This window comes from Artibeus jamaicensis, unplaced genomic scaffold (assembly GCF_021234435.1).
Source record: "Artibeus jamaicensis isolate MK-2021 breed Jamaican fruit bat unplaced genomic scaffold, CSHL_Jam_final contig_1085, whole genome shotgun sequence".
NCBI classification, from domain to species: Eukaryota; Metazoa; Chordata; class Mammalia; order Chiroptera; family Phyllostomidae; genus Artibeus; species Artibeus jamaicensis.
In genome coordinates, this window is record NW_026521214.1 from 695,867 (window position 1) to 719,540 (window position 23,674).

At 49.4% G+C, this 23,674-nt stretch overlaps 1 protein-coding gene across 1 annotated transcript; it reads right to left on the bottom strand.

The window, feature by feature from the left end:
- Positions 1–306: 306 nt before the first annotated feature.
- Positions 307–23,434, bottom strand: KPNA7 (karyopherin subunit alpha 7). The gene is made up of 10 exons (XM_053663267.1): positions 23,369–23,434; positions 21,440–21,568; positions 15,542–15,624; positions 14,851–15,119; positions 13,424–13,506; positions 9,214–9,477; positions 7,595–7,828; positions 5,981–6,163; positions 2,725–2,871; positions 307–380 (listed from the first exon to the last, which is right to left on the bottom strand). Exons 1-10 carry the CDS (start codon positions 23,432–23,434, stop codon positions 327–329), a joined length of 1,512 nt encoding a protein of 503 aa, XP_053519242.1. The 3' UTR covers positions 307–326.
- Positions 23,435–23,674: the final 240 nt, after the last annotated feature.

Consider the following 23,674-nt stretch of genomic DNA (forward strand, 5'->3'; position numbering starts at 1 on the left):
AGTCCGAGTCTGTCTAGCTAGCTAGCAGACCAGCATTCTGCTCTGTTTCAAAGATCTTACTTTAAGATCCTTAAAGGTGACCCTTAAACCACATGTCCTCAGGAGAGGAATTCCGCATGGCTTTCAGACACAAGTGGTTGAACGGCATTTTTGATAGAGGCGAAAGCTTCGAAAGTTTTATTAGCATTCAGGTTAAAAGCTTTATACCCGGGCACGCCTGGACAAGGGAGCGCTGCTTCTTAAAGGGGCCACGCTTCAAGGCTCGGCCCTTGGTCTAGAGGTGGTGGAGCTCTGGCACTTCTACATGCACTTCTACATGAGGTGCTTTAAGCATCCCCGATTTTGTCCGGGCATGGGCGTGACGTGTCCTTGTCTTCCTCCTTCAGGGGAGAAGAGACAGTGTTACACCTCTGGGCTCTCGACACATTATTCCCACACGGGGGGCTCCCTGACGTCTTCCGTGGGTTAGAATTCACTCTAAATTAGGCAGGAGGCTCCCTCAGAGGAGAATCTGAAGGAGGATAGCATTGAAATATTTCTTGAGATGGATCTTAAATGCAGGTGTGTGTGTGTGTGAGAGAGAGAGAGAGAGAGAACACACCTATCCTAAAATCTAACATGTTGGGTCATTGTTATGTGGAGAGTTCAGTGGCACTGAGCACATCACCCCCGCTGCGCAGCCACCACGGTATCTTTCCAAACCCCACCCGCCCCACCTTCTCAGCCCCCGGACCCCAGCACTCTCCTTTCTGTCTCTGGGAGTTTGACTCCTCTGGGTCTCTCACACAGGTGGAATCACACAGTAGTTGTCCCTTCGTGTCTGGCTTAGTTGTAAATGCAGTTTTGATACAGAGGGTCCCAGCTTTACTGTGAGGAAGGAGACAATGGGTGCAGCCGTTACTTCTAGGTCATGAGTCTTCAGCCCGGAGCCTCAGCTGAATCCCTGGATCTGAACCCTCTGTAGGGGACAAGTCTCCTCACTCCAAGGTGTGTTCATAAGAGATTGAAATTCAAAAGTTGCTAATGACTGTTCTGGGTCTTCTCTGTTTTGAGAGCACCCTCTTGGTCCCAAACCAAGACGAGCTGCCTCTGGCAGCAACACCCACCACCCTGGTCACATTTCTCGTACGGCTCTGGGTTTGCCGATGAATCGATTTTAACACCCAACAGAGCAGCGTTCAGTCTGTGCACCCTTAGGCCCAGGTTTGCCCAGCCACTTAAGAACGCCAAGCTGACCCTCCTTATTTGAAAACTATCTAACAAAAATGCAAATCAAGACCACAATTAGATACCACCTCACACACATTAGCACGGCTGTGATAAAAATAAAAAGGAAATAACGAGTATTGGTGAAGATGTTGAGAAATAGGAACCCTTGTGCACGGCTGGTGGGAATATAAAATGGTGCAGCCACTACGGGTACCAGTAGGTGGCTCATCAAAAATTAAAAATAGAATTACCACCCTGGCCGGTGTGGCTCAGTCTTTGGGAGCTTCGTCCCCAGACCAGTGGGTCGTGGGTTCTACCCCTCGTTGGTGGTCATTTAGGAAAAGGCAACTAATCGATGTTTCTTACATCGATGTTTCTCTCTCTCTCTCCCCTGCCCCCCTTCTTGTCTCTTTGAAAAGAGCTACAATGACAACAAAAAATGTTCTCAGGTGAGGATAAAAACAAAATAGAATCACCAGATGACCCAGCAATGGCCCGTCCAGCTGCGCACCCAAAGGCACTGAAAGCCGGAACTTGAGTGGATACGTCCACCCCCCGCCCACAGCAAGTCTTCACAGCAGCAAAGAGCGAAACCACCCACGCGTCCCCTGATGGACTCGTAGCACAGAACATGGTACCTCTGTGCACGAGAACATTCTCTGGCCTCACAAAGGGAAGATGTTCTGACGTGGACAACAACATGGTGAACCTGAAGACATTATGCCAAGTGAAATAAGCCCGTGACAAAAGGACACATACCGTGCAATTCCACTTGGGGGATGTGCTTAGCAGAGGCAGAAAGGAAAATGGCGGTTACCAGGGCTTGGGGGAGGGACAGGGGTCAGCGCTTAACAGACCCTGAGCTGTGGTTTGGGAGGGTGAGAAAGTTCCCCCACGGACCATGGGGGGGAGGCACAGCGATGCAAGTGTGTGTAATGCCACTAAAATATTCCCTTAAACACTGGCTAAAATGCTAAATGGTATGTTATGCATATTTTACCACAGTAAAGTTTTACAAAAGGTCTGATGTTATCTGACCATTGTTCCTGGCTCCTGCAGAAAACTTGGAAGCCTTTTGCAGAATCCATCCCCAAACACCACAGTTGAGAAAGAGGCAAAACGCAGTGAGTAGCGAAATTGGTTTTCAAAAGCTGGGCCTGCCTTAGTTGTCTGCATTTTTCAATAAAAAAAATCCAGTTGAGCATCTTACCCCTTCCCATACTCCTGCCCTGCCCCCAGAAGAGTCAAGCAGGAAAAAAAGTAAAACTGGAAGCCAGAGGCAGCAGAACCAGACACTATGGGAGTCAAACAGCTTCCAGGAACCCAAAAGCTGCTACTCAAAGGCGGCCCATATGCCATGGCTAGGGGCTCAGAGCTAAATCCTGAAGGAGCGTCTCCCCAAACCCCAACTTCCACTCGCCTGCCCCACAGCAAAGCCACCTGCCAGGTGACCACCTGCCTGCGGAGGTGGCCCACCAGGGGTATGGACACTCCCGTGCACCTGCAGTCACCTACCTCAGAAAAGTGGTTCTCGATGATGCTCTGAGCCGTCAGAGCCACCTGATGGTTCTCGTGGAACTGAAGAGCCTTGATTCTGTCAAGCCCACCATGTTCCTCGATCGAGACACACAGGGATTCCACCTCGGGGAGCTTCTTTGCTGCCTGGGGCGCAGGGAGGAAGGGAGAGAGTGAGGCTGGACCAAAGCCCGAGGGGGATTCGCCAGGGGGCTTCACGTCAGGGCCAGAACTCAGAGTCGGAGATTCACGTCCCCCACGTGGATGGAAACCTGCATGGCCTCCTCCCACTTGGGACTTTATGTCATATGCACTTAGGTTTCTCCTCATTGTGAAATCACTGTGTGTCCTCTGCGGAGTATACGGCCGTCCATGAACAACGTCGCTGCCACTGTGTAGCAGCCACCCCACCTCTGATGGGTAGACGCTGTTTTAAGTGACAGTTCACAGAACGTTCGAGCAACACCCCACGTCAGTGCTGATGTCCTGGCCCTGTGCTTGGAAGGCCTGGAAAGTGAGACTGGGGACCCTCAGGAGCAAAAGCGATGCTGTGGCCAACAACAAAGTTGCCGGAGACAAATGACATGAGAAGACTTCATCCAATGCTGGTCACCGGTTTGTCACCAGAGCTACTCACTCACTCACGTGGGTCCACGCACGATGGATGGGGCACACGCAACTGAGCTGCGTCACTCACACAGTCAGGGGAGACACGTGGATAACTGTTAAGCACAGAAGGCCAAGTACACTAAACGATCCGAGGTTACGTTACAGAGGATGTGCCCAGGAGCCGCAAAAGTGACCGGAGTTCTTACTGAGCAAGGCTGGGCGGGTCCGTCGGAGCAGTGACCTCCCCAGAGCAGGCAGCAGCGAGGACCAAGCTCTGAAGGAACGAGGGCTGCGCGTTATGGGAAGAGGGACTAGTTCAGCCGAACAACGTATCCGGGGAAGCGGAGAAAGACGGAAAAACCTCACGGACATGTCCCGAAGGGCTCTGCTCGCCGTTTTGTGAGCAGTGGCAGAAAACCTCCCGTGGGCGAAATTACAGACCTTTGGGCCACGCGATTTCCCCCGATGACAGTTCACACTGCGTGTCTGAGCCCTGGTCGCCTCCGGCCCTGTGAGCTACTGGATTTGAGTGAATGAAGCCAGAATGAGCATGCGAGGGTCAGCCTCGGCAAGGAGGCTGGGCCGGGGGCAGCAGGAGCCCTGGCCGAGGATTTCTGGCTCCTGACAGCAAATGGCCCCAAAGCTACTTCAAAGAACCTCAACTCAACTCTGCTGCCCATTCAAAGTTTTTCCTGTCTCATGTTGAGCTTCTAATCTTCTGTCCCAAGTACTTCTGTCTGAGACGGGGGCTTCACTGACCCGCCAGATGTGATTTGCCCAGACTCTCCCAAGAAAGAAGCCCAAGTGTTTAATCGAAGCAGGTGAAGTTGAATTCCCATAAAAGCCCACATTTGCTTTTACAGGCTGGTTACATCGAACTTAGGCCGCTGGTCACCTGGACTCTACCCTCTGGGTGATTCACAGAGACTCAAAGTCTCTGTGTCCAGCTGGGCAGTGGGTCCGATCTGTCCTTGACTCAGATCAGTTCTTCCCGAGACAGTGGCACGAAAAGGGTGCTTAAAGTGAGTTTTCAGAAGGAGCTCCCTGGTGTCACTTCAAAACTTTTCAAATGGCTGAGTTGTATGGAAAAGGACCTGAACCGAGATGGCCCCGGGGTCCATGCCCCTGTGTTGGTGTGAGGGTTACCAAGGGCTGGTCTGTGTGGCCAACAGGATGCTGTTGAAGTCACCTCCTTTGTAGGTCCTGAAAGACATGGGGGCTTCCACCTTTCTTTCTCAGATTGCGAGCCCCTGAGGAAGCCAGCTGCCATGCTGTGAGGACACTCAAGCTGTCGTCTGGAGGTGTCCAGGCGGTGAGAAAAGCCCAGCAGACACACGAGTGAGCCGTCCTGGAAGCCGATCGTCCAACCTCCATCGAACGTTCAGATGGGACTGAAACCCCCACCTGACATCTCGAGCCTCACGAGAGACCCTGAGCCAGAAGCGTCCGGCCGAGCCGTGCCCAGATTCCCGGCCCTGCACACGCCAGTGAGTGTCTGTTTAAGTCCCTACGGGGTCATTTTTCTTGCAGCAATATAGAACTGAGACAAACAGTCATATAAAAATATTGCCTTAACTTCCCTTTCTATCAGAAAGAAGACTTTATTCTAGAGTTCCAATTCGAGGTTTTGCAGTCTATATTCCCAGCCATATAGTTGGATGGAAAAGGAACTGCAGCCCGGGCTGGTGTGGCTCAGTGGACTGAGCACTACTGGCCTGCGAACCAAAGGGTCACCGGGTCGATTCCCAGTCAGGGCACATGCCTGGGTTGCGGGCCAGAAGCAACCAATCGATGTTTCTTCTGCACATCAGTGTTGCTATCCTTCTCTTTCTCCCTTCCCTCCCTGCTCTCTAAAGATAAATAAAATCTTTACCAAAAAAAAAAAAAAAAAAGGAACCCTAGTCCCCTAGTCTGACCTCTTAACATACGTCCCTGCTAACTTCTTGCTGCTCCTTCCGCTGTACCCTGGGCTTTAGCCACCGGGAAACAGCCAACTGTGCGGCTCCCTGACCAGTTCCCTCCTTCAGACCATCACCTGGGTGCTCCATCTCACTCAGATAGTCCAAGTCCTCACAGACTTACGTGACCTGCCCCTGCAGGCCCGGAGCTTGGTCTCCCGCCACCTTCCATCCCTTCGCTCTGCTCTGGCCACACCCTCTGCTTGCTCTTCCCAGAATATTCTTCCCCAGACACGCACAAGGCTCACTCACCTCTCTGAGGCCTTCACTCACATGCTGTTCCTCACAGAGGTTTCTCCTGACTACTGCATATGAGAGATCGCCTTCCCTCCCTGCCCCGAGCCATCGGTGACTACCTCTCGTCAGACACATTCACCCACAACGCCCTGGCTGGACTGTCCGCAACCCTCCTCACTACGACAAGAGCTCTGTGAGAGCAGGAACTCGGCTCTGCCATATCCTGAGACCCTAAGGCAGTGCTGGGCACAAAGACCCTCATTTGAGGAAAGGAAGGTAACGCCCCTCTTTGAAAGCCCTTTTGTTACTGCCAGCCACAGGGTGTGCGCTCGGAGGGCGGAGATGAGAGAGTGGGGAGGGAAGAGAATCCCACTTGGGTTTTAAGAGTGAGACTAAATGTCTCAAGCTCGGAGACTGCCAATTTAGAAGCCAGCCTGCCCGGAACAGCTCACCTGGAGGAGTAAAAAGATGATGTCAAGGATGTGAATGACAAACTTGGTGTCTGGGACGGTGAGCAGGTTCACCAGCGGCTCGAGGACTCCTGAGCGGATGAGCTGGATCATCTGGTTTATGGTGCCCCCCGTGATGAAGTTGGCCACTGTCCAGATAGCCTCCTTTTGGACTTTAAAGTGTCCCTGGAGAAAGAGAGCTGCTTACGTTCTTTACAGATCCTGATCTATATGGATCTTAGGTCAGGTTCTGGGTTGGCTGGGGACAGCTGGGACTCTCTGTGCAATTGACACACCATACCTTGTGGACTGGCCTCTAATTCTTGAGCAGAAGACAGCATCTTTGAGAAGCCAAGGAGGAGGCTGGCAGACTCGTGGGGGGCTTTAGAGGGGGGTTCTACATTCAAACCCATTTCATTAACTCAGAGTAGGGAAAAACAGCCAACCTGAACCAATCCAGGCAATTAACACAGGTTGGGAGCTACGCTTGCAATGTGAGACTCTAGTGGCCTGAGCGTACTTTTCTACTCTTTCTGCCCTGGTGACACTTTGGATAAGAAGCTCCATAACGACAAAGCTGAGCACACAGATGTGACCTTGGCAACTGAGACGGCCCAGCGGTTACAGAGGAAGGCCACTGAAATACCGCTCAACGCATTCCTTGCGTTTATAAAAACACCAGGCCCAGAGACATGGGACTGATTTACCACGCATCCTTCTGTCCCTGGGCGGAAGGGGTCATTCCCATTTCGTGGCCAGGGAAAACTGGCCTCAGTTCAAAACCAAAGTCAAAACCCAAACAACCTATGATTCCAAGCAAGCTATCATTCAGAAGGCGCGGTTTGAAATCAGATTCCATCTTGATTATCGACTGGATGTTTCTTAATGGAATAGGTGCAGACGCACCGTGGAACTCAGGACAGGAAGCGTCCGATAGACTGGAAGGTGCTCTGCTTTGGGCTGCACAGCTGGCCCCGCTGTCATTCCTCACAACAACCTGGGACCCCACCACCCAACCTCAAGGTGGAAGCGCCTAAGCAGAAAACCAGAACTCAGACATTAAAGGTGATAAAAAGAAACGCTGGTGACAGTTGCCCCGGGGAGGGGACGTGGGACTTGGCCAGGGGGGTGGGGGGGAGATTTACTGCATTTCCACTTTTGCACATGGACCTGCGTGTGTAGTGCCACTTTAATCAATGTGACTTTTTATTCTGAAGAGGCCACCCTCTTCAGTGCACAAGATCAGCGCAACCTGACATTTTCCCTCCTAAAACAAAACAAACCAAACCTCCCTCCTCTTTCTACTCTCAAGTAGAGAGTAGATGGCACTTTCCTTTCAGACTCTTTACCAGCTAAGGTTTTTCTGGATATCTGAGCTGTGGGGCTATTGTTTTATTGAATACTGCTTGTTTAGTTTTTAGATTTTCCATGGATTATCCTAAATGGGAGGCCGCTTCCTTTGTGGTTTTTTTTTTTTTTGGAAACTGATATTTCATAGTTTTGTTGTCACCTCAGTTCATTTGCTTCTGAGCCCATATCTGCATCCCTGAGGGAGCTCAGCACCGAGCCCATGAGAAAGGCGCCTTTTCTGTCAAGGAAACTGAAGGCGCCACTTACATTTTTCAGGAGAGCCACCAGGGCAGGCAAGATGTTGTAAGCAATGACCTGCTGGAGGTGCTCGGGTGGCCCGGCGGCCACATTGCCCAGGGCCCAGGCTGCCACCTTCTGGACGAAGGGCTTGGGGTGCAGCAGGAGCTGGGGCAGCGCACCCATCATGCCCGCGTCGATGGCCGCTTGGGTCTGGCCGTCCGTTCCCGTGACGATGTTGCCCACAGTGCGGAGGGCGGGAATCTGCAAGAACAAGGCTCAAAGTGGAACCAAGTGTCACGAGTTGGTTGCTGTGGAAGGTGGCAAACACGCTGAGATCTGTGCCCTCCCCGACATTGGTCCTGCTATGCCGATGGCTCTCTGGAAGCCTGTGGACGATGATGGCATCCTCACCCTTACTGATTCAGCACAGCGATGGCTGCTTATACTGAGGCCACTGGGCAGCTTCCCGGCAGCAGTGGCTCTAGGGACATGGAGCGAAGGGACACCTTTGCCAGGAAAGGATGCTCTCCCTCTTCTATCTGTACATCAGGAATACGGTCAAACTGACTGCAGTGTTTATGATGTAATCATGTCTAGTCAATCATATTGAGCGCCGGAGCCGGGCTTCTGTTGTGTATGTTATTGGCCAGTGAGCTCCCAATGGCAATTGTGGGTCCATTCACGCCCCTCACAATAACTCTGACCGTTTGCAGGCTGGGTCTACAACTGGTTCCAGACAGCCGTCCGTGGAGGGCTGATTTTGGATTTATTTTGGTTTCTCTGCACTTTAGTGAGAGACAAGAGTTCTAGAATTTTCCTGGCCTATTATGCTGAGTGTCTGCTACTTAAGTGAGAGGTGGAAGTGTGCTATGGGCTGATCGCAGCCTTGCTCAGTTTGGCGGTTGGTCCCCCAAGTCCCCAGGATAAGCGACTTCTTACAGATACTCTCTTCATTCCCCACCCCACCCCACCACCAGCACTGTCCTCAAACTGACCTGGACATCTGAGGGATACCGTGCTAATCTCGGAACAGAGGACCCCCCTAAGATGGCATAACACACAGGATTAGCCATAGACATCAAAAGGGGCGCCCGCATTTTAAATGACATTTTCGAAAAGTATATTATAGAAGTAACATGTTTCATAACATAGCAAAGTATTGGATTTTGGTGTGACTTACTTTTTCATCTACATCTGAAGTAGTCTTGAAGAACAAACTGGGGAAAGGATAAGAGGGAATTTTCTCTTATACTTGAGCCTGGAACTCAAGTGTTACATGAGCTTTCCATGAATACACACACTCACACACACACACATGCACGCCCTGTGTTGGACAACTTGTTAACATCTGGGATTACAGGCAGCTTTGATTTGGTGCCTTCCATAATTTCTAATGATCAGATGCAGAGAAAGTATGTCACTTAATACCCACTAGGATTTTAGATGAACATGGATTCAAGTGTTTGACGAGAGAGCAGCAGAGACCAGGGCAATGCAGACCATACGCTTTGCTCTAGGTAAAGCAGGAGAGCTGAGTGAGGGGACCAGGGGGTGAGGACAGAACAGAACTCGCTGAAGTCCGCACAACTCAGGACTCTGATTGGAGTCTGCCCCACACAGAGACAGGTAGGACCTGGGACACGTACCAAGATATTGAGCTCGGGGCTGGTCATGAGCTCCACCAGCCTGGGCAGCACCAGCATGTCCACCACTTGGTCGATGTGCTCGCTGCAGCCCTCGGTGAGGTAGGACAGGGCCCAGCAGGTGTGGGAGAGCACCTCGCTGTCTTGGTGCTGCAGGAGGTGGCAGAGGCTGGGCAGCATTTGATTCACTGCCGTTTGGCAGGGGTGTGTGTCATGGTTTCGGCACAGGTTGGACAGGGTCCACGTGACGTTCTGCAGAAATGCAACCTGTAACGAGAGACTGCTTTCTAGCGTCAGGTGCAAATGGCAGTATGTCCTTGCCACCTTTGATCAACATTATTGATCAGCGTGAACCAAAGAATTGGAGCTCCAAACAGGAATTTGTCCTCGGTAGTGATGTATCTCTGACAGGGACACAGAAAATGAGCTTCACGTTTCCTACTCCAGTGCTAGATGGAGGTTTCCTGATATTCTCCAAAGTGCCCTTCCCTGCTCGGCTCCACTGACAACCACATCTCAGTTTTCACTGGCAAAACCAAGAGGAGGCAGGACTTCCTGTCCTCCTGCCAATCTACAACCAACGAGTCAGAACCGCATTTCGGATTTCCTGTTCGAGGATTCGTCTTCCTACCCTGCCTCTGAAGTCCAGCACTTTTCATCTCGAAAGATTCCATCCCCAGGACCACCTCACTGTGCCCCCAACCGGGATCACTCCTGCCAGTATGGAAACACACGCCGTGGCCTTCGCCCCTCACCCCTCCAGCCATCGCCCCACTTCTGCTTTCCAGAGTGCACCCTCGAGAAGGCGTCTGCATGCACTCTACCTGGCAGCTTCCTGTCTGAGCCTCTGCCCCTCCTAGTCTGCCCTCTGACCCTGCCTCTTGGTAGTTAGTGATGAAATAGGCTCCTTCCAAGTCACTAAACCCCACGGCTGCTTTCTTTCTGTCCCTGTCAGTTGTAGTCATCACCAGTCATTCCCACTTTGGCATCTGTGACACAGAACCCGGTTTTTCATTGCCGAATGGGCTGTTTCTTTCCAGGGTCCTCGGCAGGCTCTGCCCGACTCCTGAGTGTCAGGGCCCCTGGAACCTGGCCTTGGACTCGCCCTACACTCCAGGTCAGGGATTGGCCAAGTTCTTTGTACAGGGCTAGACAGTAAACGCCTTCAGCTTTGTGGGCCCACGAGGTCTCTGTTACACCTAGCCAGTGCTGCCCTTGTAACACACTGACAATTATGCATGTAAAGGGGTGGGCATGACTGTGTTCCAATAAAACTTTATTTACAAAAGCAAGCTGCTGACCCCTGCCATAGGTTGATCTTGCTCAGCTGGATGACATACGGGTGCACAGGTATCTAGACTTGTATACCCACCCGCCAGACCCTGCCACCATGGTTCCCCTCACTCCCTCCAAGTTAATATGTCCAACTAAGGACATATCTGATTCTTCCTCCCCCCCCTTCCCCGTTTCCCTAGGGGGACAGTCATCTAAAGTGACCTAACCAGAACCTGGGCATCCATCCCTTCCTGCTGTCCCTTCCATGTCTGGCACAGCAGCCTCCCAGGTGCATTGGCTTCCCCATCTCCCTCTGCTGCGATCCTCCCCCAAGCAGCCAGAAAGGCCCTCTGAGAGGTCAGACCACTGCACTTCCAGCCTGAAGGTCCTCCAAAGGCTTTCCTTTGCCACCAGGATGAAGGCCAAGTGCCTTGTCCCACGTGCCGCGTCCCACTGCTTTCTCCTTGCAAACTCTCCTGGCCATAACAGCCATTTTCTGGTTCAGCCACATCAGGTTTTCCCCCACCTCGAAGGCAGGGTGCCTGTTCCCTTGGCTTTGGGGGCTATCTTCTCTTCACTTTTATTTGATGCAAAGCCAGAAAGCAAATTTAATTTCTAATCCAAGGGCCCTCTATTGTCGCCACATTGATCGACTTTGACTCATCTTCAAACCGAAACCTGTGACCTGGGACCGGGATGGGGGAGCTACTACTTCTGTCTGTGCCCTCGAACGGCAGAGCCCAGCCGTCCAATGTTGCAGGACTGTAAGCAGAGGAAAATCTTAATGGACGTTTTCCAATGCTCTTGACAGGAAACAGCCCCACTGCTCCCTAAGGACAAGGAGGGCCGAATTTCTGCCCAAAGTGGTGTTCAGTCCTAGGCCTCATTCATAATCGCCGCCCTAAGGGGCCATGCAGTGACCATGTGACTTAGCTTCGATTTGGAAATACTTCCTCAATTTTCCAACTCTGGGAACTTGTTACCAGCTAGGTTTTCTAATTTAAAGACGATCCCTGGTGCAGCTATTGGTGAGTGGGTAGAGGGGTCAAGCCAAAAAAAAAGGACTTGTGGCCCCATGGACAACCGTGTGATCGTGTGGTCACTGCAGTGGGGAGGGGGTTAAATGGTGGCGGAAAAAATACGATAAACAATAAACAAGAGACTTCCGCCAAGATGGAGGTTTAGGTGGATGTGCCGTGCCTCCTCACACAACCAAGTTTAGGGACAACTAAATATTAGCATCAGAAAACACAACCAGAACACGGAAAACTGAACTTTTCGGAAGTCCGCTAACAACAAATTCTTCAGCCCGACCGGTAAGGGGCGAAACCGGCGTCTGGTGAGGAGTTGCAAAGGAGGGCTCGGTCGGACCCGGGCACGGAATCCAGACGCGCGAATCCAGACGCACGGGTTCCAAACCCAGGATTGGACCTAGTGAGCGACCAAGCAACCCACCGGGTGAGCAACTGCAGAGGAGACAGTGGGGAGGCGGTGCAGCGAGTTGACTGCGGTTGCCTAACTGCGAGCAAGGGAGTGGGCGGTTGGACCGGCTGCGGCGGTGATAGAGGGCGCCGCCATTTCCCCGCTCTGACCACGCCCCCACATACAGCATCACAACCCAGCGACCTGGGAGTCCAAGGCGCAGTTTCTCACATTTAAAGGGCCAGAACAGACCAAAAATGTCGCAGGAAGACCTCAAAGCCCCAGAGATAAATCTAAGCGACGAAGAAATAGCAAAACTCTCAGACGCACAGTTTAAAACACTGGTCATCAGCTTCCTCACAGATCTGGTTGATTATAGCCACAAATTAGAGAAACATATGAAGGCTAAATTAAGGGAAATGAATGGAATTCCACAGGAAACCCATAGAGATGAAAAGGAAACTGGGACTCAAATCAATGGAGTGGACCAGAAGAAACCAAATAATGGCCAAACAGAAAAGAGTCAAGGAGCAAGAATTCAAAGAAATGAGGAGAGTCTTAGGAACCTCCAGGACATCTTTAAACGCTCCAATATCCAAATTATAGGCGTACCAGAAGGGGGAAAGACACAACCACCAGTGGAAAAACTATTTGAACAAATAATAAAAGAAAATTTCCCCAATCTGGCAAAGGAAATAGACTTCCAAGAAATCCAAGAAGCCCAGAGAGTACCAAAAAAGTTGGACTCAAGAAGAAACACACCAAGGCATATCATCATTACATTAGCCAAAATTAAAATGAAGGAGAGAATCCTAGAAGCAGCAAGAGCTAAGGGGACAATCACCTACAAAGGAGTCCCCATCAGACTGTCAGCAGATTTCTCAAAAGAGACCTTACAGGCAAGAAGGGGCTGGAAAGAAATATTCCAAGTCATGAAATCTAAAGACCTACAACCAAGATTGCTCTATCCAGCAAAACTTTCATTTAGAATGGAAGGACAGATAAGGTGCTTCTCAGATAAGACTAAATTCAAGGAGTTCATCATCACCAAGCCCTTATTATATGAAATGTTCAAAGGGACTTATCGAAGAAAAAGAAGTTAAAGAAACATGAACAGTGAAAGAACAACAAGCTCACAGTTATTAACAACCACACCTAAAACGAAAGCAAACTAAAAGAACAGCTAGATCAGGAGTGGAAATATAGAAATGAAGATCTCAAGGAGGGTTAGCAACAGGGGAGTGGGAGGAGGAGATGGGGGGAGAAGGTACAGAAAATAAGTAGCATAGACAGTAGATAGAAAATAGATTGGGGGGGGCAAGAATAGCATGGGAAATATAGAACCTAAAGGACTTGAGACACATGGACATAAACTAAAGGGGGGTAATGGTGGGGTTGGGGGGGCAGGGTGGAGGGGAATGAAGGGGGGAATAGAACAACTGTAACAGCATAATCAATTTTAAAAAATAAATAAATTTAAAAAAAACAATAAACAAACAGACAGACAGACACTCACTGGCGTGGTGGATGAGATCAGGGCCAGCAGGCGTGGGATGGCATCGCTTGAGATGACGACGTCTCTGGATTCTGGGCAGTCACCTACAGACGAATAAGAACAGGACATCAAAAGAGGGGACAGAGAGGATCCTGGGACAGGTGACTAATGTTTAACAGTCTGTGCAAAGCATGAGAGGCCACAACTCATTCCTGGGCTGGGCACCTAGAGAGCGCAGTCCCGAGCTAGATCCGGAGCCTCCAGCCTGTGGGTGTGTGGACGGGCCTGGTGGGGGACCGGGCGCCACACAGCAGCGGCTGCCCTCGGCATAGCCTGCGGGTGCACACAGGAGCCAGCCAGCTGGGCCCAGGCAGGGCTTTCTCAGTGCTACCAGTGCTGACAGCATGGCTCTCAGGAAGACCAGGCCACTGCAGACCAGACTGTCTTCCCAGAAGGCCCAGGGCAGGAGCTTCCAGATGCAGCTCAGAACAGCAGCTGGGAGACGGGCAGGTAGCAGCTGTCCGTGACTTGGGCTAGATCCCTTATTCCTGGACCCCAGGAGTCTCCATGTCTAATTCTTAACCCTTGGGCAAGACATAAGTTATATGGTACCACCCAGTTTTGCCTGGTCCTTACTGAACCCCTCAAAACGAGAGGTTGCTTTATCTGCCCCAGGTGCTTCATTTCTGCAAGTGTTTCAAAAGCAGGCTTAGTTGACATTCTGCGTTTGCTGATCCCAGCATCTGAAGGCCTTGGAGGTCTCATCACACTTTGTTTCTGCTGACTCATGGTCAGGGTAGGTTGTTGATTCTCTGAACTTGAAATCGCTATTGTTTGGCTGATCTTACTTGGTCATATTGCTGAGGGGCTCAGTGGACCTCACTTGCCCCAATGAGCACTGTATTCATAATCAGCCACGAATCGGGCCACTTCCAGCCCTGCGGCACTGTCCTCGGCTGCGCTGTCCTGGACCACAACGGACACAGCCTCAAGTCCCAGCTCCAGAGGACAATTTTAGGATTGTGTTTTCAGGGGAGGCTTTTTCCCCAAAGCGGAGGCAACAGGTTTTTTGTATGTTCCCTTGGCAACTTTCTCTGGAGGTAGAATTTTTTTTTTTTAGGGTCTGGGTTACATAAGGGTCTGTCTGAGCCCAAAGCTTGTCCTTTGTTTCTAAAGCCACTAAGACCCAAGGGGATAGTACCTGGTATCGGCAGGCCCCCAGGTAGTGTATAGTTTGGGGACACGCTGTGTTATCTTTGATTTCAGCTTCCATGTCTGTAGGGCCTCTGAACTTGACGCTGAATTTTGGAAATGCCTACTGTGCTTTCCCCAGCATTTCTAGGCATTTATACTTAAAGTATCAAGGCCAGGATACCACCCAAAGCACTCCCATAGCACGCCCCACAGTCTGCCCGCTATTTCCTTGGCCCCTGAGGGGAGGGTCGCACCTGCGATGTTTCCGAGGGCCCACACGGCGTGCATGCGCACATTGGCATCTGGGGAAGACAGGAGCTCCACCAAGGGCGGGACAGCGCCCTCTTCCACCACGGCTCGCGTCTGCTCCGAGGGCCCCGCGGCGATGTTCGTCAGAGCCCAGGCCGCCTCAAACTGCAGGCAGCGGGGACGGGAGGACCCCAGGAACTCCACCAGCCTGGGGATGAGCCCCGCTTTGACCATCAGCTTCACGGGAGGGTCCCTCTGCTCGGACAGTATTCTCCTGTGCAGTGAAGGGGGTAAACAAAGAAACAGGGCACGTGGAGCCGGAACCAAGAGCCTCCTGGAGCCACGTCCTTGGCATTCCTATCGCCCGAGACAAACAGCTGGGGCAGAGCTACTTAACAGCCCAGCTTTAGCCTAGAGCACTTCGCAGGGAGAAGCGACATTCCCCCATCTGGTATTCACTACCACAGAGATTCTCGGAGAGGCCGATTTAAATGAAGCAACGTGTCTCTGACAACCCTTATATATCTTAAGCGGTTCTCAAGGACAGTGTAGAGGAGGTAGTCACTCTCACTTTTGGAGGGACTAGCCTGTCCTTATGTTGGGTGAGCATTCTGCCACGGGCAAGAAACCAAAAAGGCCATTGGACCTCATTTCTGACCATGAACCTGTAAACAGCAGCAGCCCATGTGGCAATACCTGGCGGCCTGGGCGGCCCGGTAACAGGATTCCGTATCTGAGGCACTCACGCCGCTGATTATTTCTGGCACGGTGAGGCTGACCTGCGAGGACACAAAAATGACTTCCAAAAACTTTCCAAATTTGATTAAAAAATAATCTATACATTTGAGTAGCTTGATGAACCCCAAGTAGAAAAAAAAAAAAAAACAAGAGACCCACACATAAGACACATCGTAATCAAACTGTTGAACGCCCAAACCAAAGAGAGAAACTTGAAAACCTCAAAAAAAAAAAGACGAGCAAATTGTCGTGCATGAGGCCTCCTCGGTCAGAATAAGAGCTGATCCATCACCAGAAAGCAGGGAGACCAGAGAGCAGCAGGATGGCCTATTTTAAATGCTGGGAGACTACTGAGCAAGAGTTCTGTATCCAGCCAGCTATAATGAAGAGGAAGTTAAGACACACCTGGTAAAGGAAAACAGAGAATCCATTGTTAGCAAGTCGACTGGACAAAAAGAGTTCCTCAGGTACTAAAAAGTAGACAATAATTAAAATCGCTTTAAGAAATCAAGAACACCAGTAAAGATGCATATCGGTAAGTACTAAAGACAAAAATATGAAGATGTTTGATTATAACTCTTTTTTACATAATTTAAAAGACAATGCATAAAGCCATAGTTAAAATGATGGGCACACGTGTATAAAGAGGTAACTTTCATCGCAGTAAGAGCACAAAAATGTTTTTAAAAATTAAAACTGTAGGGAAAGAAACAGGAAAATTAAGATATTAAACTATTCAGCACAGAACATGACAGTGATGAAGGAGCAGAGGCACAAAAAGGACATCCTAGCATAATGGCAGACATAATCCCATTTTTATCAGTCATTGCATGTGTAAATACATTAGATGTTCCCAACTAAAAGCAGGGGTTGACAGAATGGATTTAAAAATCATGATCTGCCTGTCAGCTGTCTACGAGAGACACACTTTCAATTCAAAGGCACGAGTGGATTGGCAATAGAAGGACTGAAAACAATATGCCCAAAGAGAGCTGCAGTGGGTAAACTAATGTTAGACCGATCAAACTTTAAGGCAGAAGTTGTTACTGAAGGCAGTGACATTTTATAATAGCTCAGCCATCAGAAAATATTATAAACAAATACACACCTGCCAACAACCTCTAAATCACACATAACAAAAATGAGTGGTATTAGAGAGAGAAATAGAAAAGCCAACAGTAATTTAAAAAACATCAAACTTCCTACTCAATAATAGACAGAACAGCTAGATAGAATATCAGCAAGTTAGCAGGAGACTTGAACAGCACTACGGACCAGCCAGACCTAACACACATTTACACTAAAGGACAGAAAAATGCACGTTCTCTTCAAGGGCGCGTGGAATGTTCTGCATGATAGATCATGTGACATGAAACAGGTCAGCAAATTTATAAGGACTGAAATCATACAAAGTATGTTCTCCAACCACAGTGAGATAAATTAGAAACCAGTAACAGAAGGAAAATTGGGAAATTCACTTATTTGTAGAAGTTAAACGACAACTCAAAGGAGAAGTCACAAGGGAGGGTAGGAAATACTTTGAGATAAATGAAACAAACAACATAGAAAGCCAATAAGATATAGCTAAAGTGCAGCTTCGGGGGAATAGCCATAAATCTATATATTAAAAAAGTAGAAAGAGCTCCAATCCATAATCTAGCTCTACACCTTGAAAAACTAGAAAAATAAGAGCAAACTAAACCCAAAACTAGCAGAAGAAAGAAAACATGAAATACTACACTGGAAATCAATGAAATAGAGAATAGCAAAATGGGAGAGGCAATCAGTGACACCAGAAGTTGGTTCAAATGATCAACAAAATGATAAATCTTTAGCTAGACTGACCAAGAGAAAAAGAGAAGGCTCAAGTTATTAAAACCAGGAATGAAATGACCAGGGTCATTACTACTAAACTTAGAGAAATAAAAAAGATTAGAAACTAGATAAACAAAGTATGCCAACAAATTAGATTATTTAATAAGGGACAAATTCCTAGGAATACACAAACCACCAACAGTGACTCAAGAAGAAATAGAAAATCTTAATAGACCTGTAACAGGTGAATTATTAATGTAAAAAAAAGAGACTTCCATAAAAAGAAGCCTAGGCCCAGACTGTCTTCACTGCTAAATTTTCCCAAATATTTGAAGGGGGGTTAAAGCAATCTGTCATAAACTCTTCCAAAAAATAAAAGATGATGAAACTTTCTTGCTCATTCTATGAGTCTGGCATTACCTTGATATCAAACCAGACAAAGACATTACAAGAAAAAGTAGAGACCAATGTCTCCCCTAAATATTTTTGCAAATATCCTTAACCTCTTCTAGGAGACAGAACGCACCAGCATATGAACAGGATCGCCCACCATGACCAAACGGGATTTAACTCGGGAATGCAATGGTCATCCAACACAGGGAAATTGATATAGTATACAATATTAATAGACTATAGAGGAAAAACACCACACTATTGTCTCAACAAGTGCAGAAAAAGCATCTGACAATCCGGCACCCTTCTGTGATTAAAAAAAAATCGACAAGCTAAGAATAAAAGGGAACTTCCTTAAACCGATAAAAGCAGCTATGAAAACCCCACAGCTGGCGTCATACTTAATGGTGAGAGACCAAAAGCTTTCTCCCTGAGAATCAGGGACAGAACAAGGATGTCCATGCCCATTACTTTTCCTCAGCCTAGTATTGGAAGTTGTAGACAGGCTAATTCTGCAGGAAAAAGAAATAAAAGGAAAGGAAGAAGTAAAATCATCTCTATTTCCAGATGTCACGACTTTGGATGTAGAAAATCCTACACACACAAAAAAATTTGGCCCTAATGAACAAGGTTTAGCTAGGTTGCAGGATTAACATACAAAAATCAATTTCATTTCTATACATTAGCAATGAACAACCCCAAATTTAAAAAAAGACTATTTTATTTATTGTAGCACCAAAAAATATTTGGGAATAACTTTAACAAAAGTATAACAAATATGCTAAAAATTGTAAACAAATGTAAAGAGGACCTAAGCAAATTTCAAAATATCCCATGTTTATGAATGGGAAGCCTTAACATGGTTAAGATGGCAATACTCCACAAACTGACCTATAGATTCAATGCAATTTCCATTGAAATTTGGGTTCATTGAAGAAATTGACAAGCTGGTTCTAAAATTCACATGGAAATGCAAGGCATCTGGAATAGCCGAAATAATCTTCAAAAAGAAACAGTTGGGAGACTCACAATTCCCTGTTTCGAAATCTACTCTAAAACTCTAGTAATCACATCTGTGCTGTGCTGGCATGAGGGTGGACACGTAAATTGATGGGAGAGAATCCAGAGTCCACAAATAAACCATCAAATTTACGGCCAGTTGATGCATGACAAGGCGTTGAGACAGTTCAATGGGGGAAGAGCAGTTTTTTCAACACATGATGTGGGGATGACTGGATAGCTGCACGCAGAACCATTAAATTAGACCCTACTCACACTTACAGAAACTGAAAATGGGCCAGTTACCTAAATAGAAGAGCTAAAACCATAAAACTCTTATGGGAAAAAAAGCAAAGCATAGGTCTCAGGACCTTGGATGAGGCCAGGGAATCTTAGATTTGATACCCGAAGCGCATGCGACTGAAACAAAGAAAAAAGTAGATAAACTGGACTGTTTCAAAATTAAAAACTTTTAGGCTTCAAGGATTCTAGCAGAAAAGTGGAAAGACGACCAGAAGAGTGGGAGCAAATATTTGCAAATCAATTGTATACCTGGTAAGAGTCTGGTATCCAGAATACCTGAAGAACTCTCAAAACTCAAGACTAAAAAGACAAATTACGTGACTTTAAAAAAGGGCAAAGGGTTTAAAATAGACAAAACTCTGAAGAAACAAATACCCAATAAGCTCATGAAACCATGCTCCTTGGTCATTAGAAACACATGTCAGAACCACAACAGCACAGACCCATGCCCGCCCTGGGCGGCTGTAATCCACGAATGTTACCAAAACAAGTGTTGGTAAGAACATCCGAATGTACAACGGTGCAGCTACTTGGGAAAAACAGTCTGGCAGCATTACTTCCTATTGCTACTGTAAAAGTTGCCACAAATCTAGTGGCTTCAAACCCTTCTCACAGTTCTGGAGGCCGGAAAGTCATGATCCATTTCCCTGGATTAAAGCCGCGCTTCCTCCAGAGGAAGCTTCTAGTAGGGCTGCCAGTGTCCCTTGGCTTGTGACCCTTTCCTCCATTTTCAAAGCACAGCACACTAGTGTCTGCTTCTGTCACCTGTCTCCTTCTGCTCGGACTTGCCCTTCATCCTTCAGCTGATGGATGAAGGATTGATGCAATTACATTGGGCCCATCAGATAACCCAGGACGATCTCCCCAATCTTGAGATCCTTCCTGTAAACATATGCACAAAGTCCCCTTCATCATACAAGGTAACACCCACAGGTTCTGTGGATTAGGAGATGGAGACCTTCAGGCGGTGGGGGCGATTACTCAGCCTACCATAGGCAGTTCCTCAAAGGGTTAAAGGGAGTCACCATATGGCCCAGCAATGCCACCTGTAGGTATGTGCCCAGGAGACTTGGGAACACGGTCTCCTAACAACCAGTGCGCAAATGTTTATAGCGGCGCTGTCCATAACAGCCAAAATGTGGGAACCACATTAAATGTCCACCAGCTAGTAAGTGGACAAACCAGAAGTGGTCTCTCCACACAAGGAGATGCTATTCAGCCCTAAAAGAAATGAAAGGCCGACCCCAGCTATGACGCCCCTGAACCTTAAAAACATGATGCTAAGTGAAAGAAGCCAGTCATCAAAGGGCGTGTATTGTATGGTTCCATACATATGAAATACCCAAATAGGTCAATTCAGAGACAGAAAGTGGACGCATGGTCAGCAGAAGCTCGGGGGAAAGGAAGAAGGACCCAGGAGCGACTGCTGACTGGGTGTGGCGTCTCCATTTGAGGTGCAGAGTCTGTTCTGAAATGATCTAATGGGGATGGTGGTGCCACCTGGTGAATGTACCAGAGAACAGCGATTATAGACAGAAGGAGAATTCCAAAGGACGTAAACTATATTTCAGTATTTTTAGTCATGGTACTATAGGACAAAAAGGGAAATGACTCTTCCATAGTTTCATCTTTCTCGGATGGGGGGAATTTTAGGGACTATTCTAGGTAAAGGAAGGCATGTCAAGACACGGCTCTGAGCCCCTCGATCATTCAGAGTGGTCGCGGCCACTCTGCGTGATGGCCCAGCGCCCACCATCGAGTCTACCAGTCCAGGCTAGAGCCGTCTTCGCTCCCCGGGGTCGCAAAAGGCAGGTAGACACAATGGCCAGTAGATATAATGCCACTGGAGGTGGAGAAGGGAAACCTCCAGGTCAGGCCATTCCACAAAGGATCACAAAAACCAAGGGCCTGCAAGCCACCCCTTGGGTCTGTACCAGCGAGGCTGGGGGGCAGGGGGGGAGCAGAGAGGGGAAGGCCGGGAGGGGCAGGCAGCACTCAAGGCCTAGGCAAGACCTTCCACGGTGAGTAACTGGCCGCCTCTGCTGGGACTCTCCCTGCCTGACCTTCATCCCCTGCTTCTGGCTGAGGGACGGCAAGTGGGGTCTTCTGGATCTGAAGCCGCACTTTCCCTGTAGGAGAAGCAACATCCCAGACTCACAGCCCCAGAGGTGGTGGCCCGTGGCTTTCTGACGACACCGGTATGGCCCTGACTACGATCTCTCCACTCCTCCTTCCAGGCCCCCATCAGAGCTGGCAGGTTCTGAATCAAACATTTCAAGCTGGAGAAAGTTCCCAAGGCCATAGCTGACACATGACTGCTGCAGAAAACACACATTCCCAACGTACCCGGTTGGTCTCTTCTTGAGAAGCTGGGTCAGTGGAGAGACCAATGATGTTTCTCCTCTTGGAGACCTGCTCATCCTTCTTGGCCTTCCGGAGCTGCACGCTGGCTGCTCTCCGCTGCCGTCGCTGCACCTGGCAAGGGAGGGACAGAACTGGAGTATGACAGCTGGGAGCTTGGGGTGTTGCCACGTCAGCCTTCCACGCACGCTAACAACCTCTGACTTCACTTTCCTGGTTCAACAGGCCGGAAGAGTTAATAAGATGGCACCACTAGCAAGTAGTCCCAGCTCCCTCTCTTGCCTCTGCTTTCTCCTACTACCCCACGTCTAGGAGAATAAGCAGCCTTCCTCCCAAAGTCCAGGAAGATCAGGCACACGCCCGACGGGCCAGGACCCTCAGCTGCAGAGACCTCTGAGCAGAGTGTCCTGTGGCCCCGAGTCAAGGGCACCTTCACTGGCGCCCATTGGTTCTTGAAGAGCAGGCCTGGACCTTCCAACTCTGGGGATCCAGGTGCGGCTGCGAACGGACCTCCCAGGCCCAGGTGTCCCCAACCATGTCCGCTGGGATTGCATCCCCTCTCCGGTCATTCAAATCTTAGTCCAGTCTCACGAGGTTTTACTTGGGACACCAGACGGAGGGAGATTAAAATTTAAAATAAAAACAAGCCTTTTCTCATGTGGCGCAACACTCAGGCTTTGTAGTACGGAGAGTCCCGGAGAAATGATCTCCCCTGTGTTGACAGAGGAGTTTTAGGCTGAAGACTTGAGGATTAATTTAAGAAAGTTTATGTGTATTAGATACTTCTGGCTCCTCCAATGAGCCATGTGGTTCTTGCTAGGAAACAGGGTCACTCGGTGTTACTGGGCAAGGCAGGAGCGTGCTTGCGGCCCCGCCCCCTGCATCCTCCTTTCTCATCTCCTGGCCCTTCCTGCTGCTCCCCACCAGGAGGGTTCGACCCCTTCGTTTGGTTCCCGTAGTCTGCAGTGGTTGTGGAAGCCGGACAGCCAGGCCCACTGGACAGGGCGTGAGAGTGAGGCGGCTCCAGACGGTGCCCTAACCAGGGGCCTTCCGGACTCCCCAGGTGTTTGTTGTCCATCACACTCAAAATACATGGGTGTGGGACTCAGAGCTCCAGCCCCAAACTGAACCCAGAGAGGCAGAGTGGGGGTTCGAATCCACACAGGACTCAGGCACCCTGCCCCAGGCCCTTGGGCTCAGCCCAGCAGTCCAGCTCCAAGCCCTGCTTCTGCACGGCGCTCCGGTCGGCCGCGGCTCCTGGCTAAGCCTCCCTGACGTCAGGGCTGCAGGTGAGCATCTCCGTGCCAGGCATGCAGGCTACTCTCCGGTCCCTGCAAGGGAGGCACCGCCTGCTCTTCACACGGAGAAGCTGAAGCTCTGGAGCCAACGGCTCCAAGTTCACATGGAGGCCTTGACTTCGGGCCTCGGCTGCGTGACTCCTCGAGTCCTTGAGCTCTCGTCCTCCTCACTCTCGACATTTTACGATGAAAATGTCAAACAGACGGGGAAGTTGAAAGGATTATTTGGTGAACGCCACTCACCTGTCCACAATGAACATTGTGCTATATTTGCTTTTTCCCCTAACTCTCCACTAGTTTTCTTTTACTATTCACCTGAGGATACACTTTTTTTTTCATTTATTGATTTGAGACAGAGAGGGGAAGGGAGAGGAACACTGATGTGACAGACATCCATCCATTGCCTCCCACACATGCCCCGACCAGACCCGGGCATGTGTCCTGACCCGGGCATGTGTCCTGACCGGGAATCGAACCTGCAGCCTTCTGGTGTATGGGAAGATGCTCCAGCCAGCTGAGCCCCCCAGCCAGGGCCACTCTATTTCTGATGCACTTCAACCATGTGCTTTTCACTGCGCTCGTCTTTGATGGGGCAGGGCGGTTGCCTCATACTCACAGCCGTGTCTTTGCCTCGGTATTTAAATTTTCTCAGCCTCTCTCCTGGAGCTTCCAAAGCCGACATACTGACTGGAAGAAGTAAACCACCTGTAGGTAGGACAGTCACAAGGAGATTTTCAGTGCCCAGTGTGTGGGTCACCTTGTTAAACCCACCCAGGCCCCAAGCCCTTAAAGGGCTCCCAGTGGAACAGAGGGCAGGCTCAGGGGGTCTGCTTCCTGGGGTGTCGCCACGCCAGCTTGGCAGGCGAGGAGCACCATGGGGGCTCACAGGGCACCAGTCCTCAGCTGCACATAGAAGGGAAAC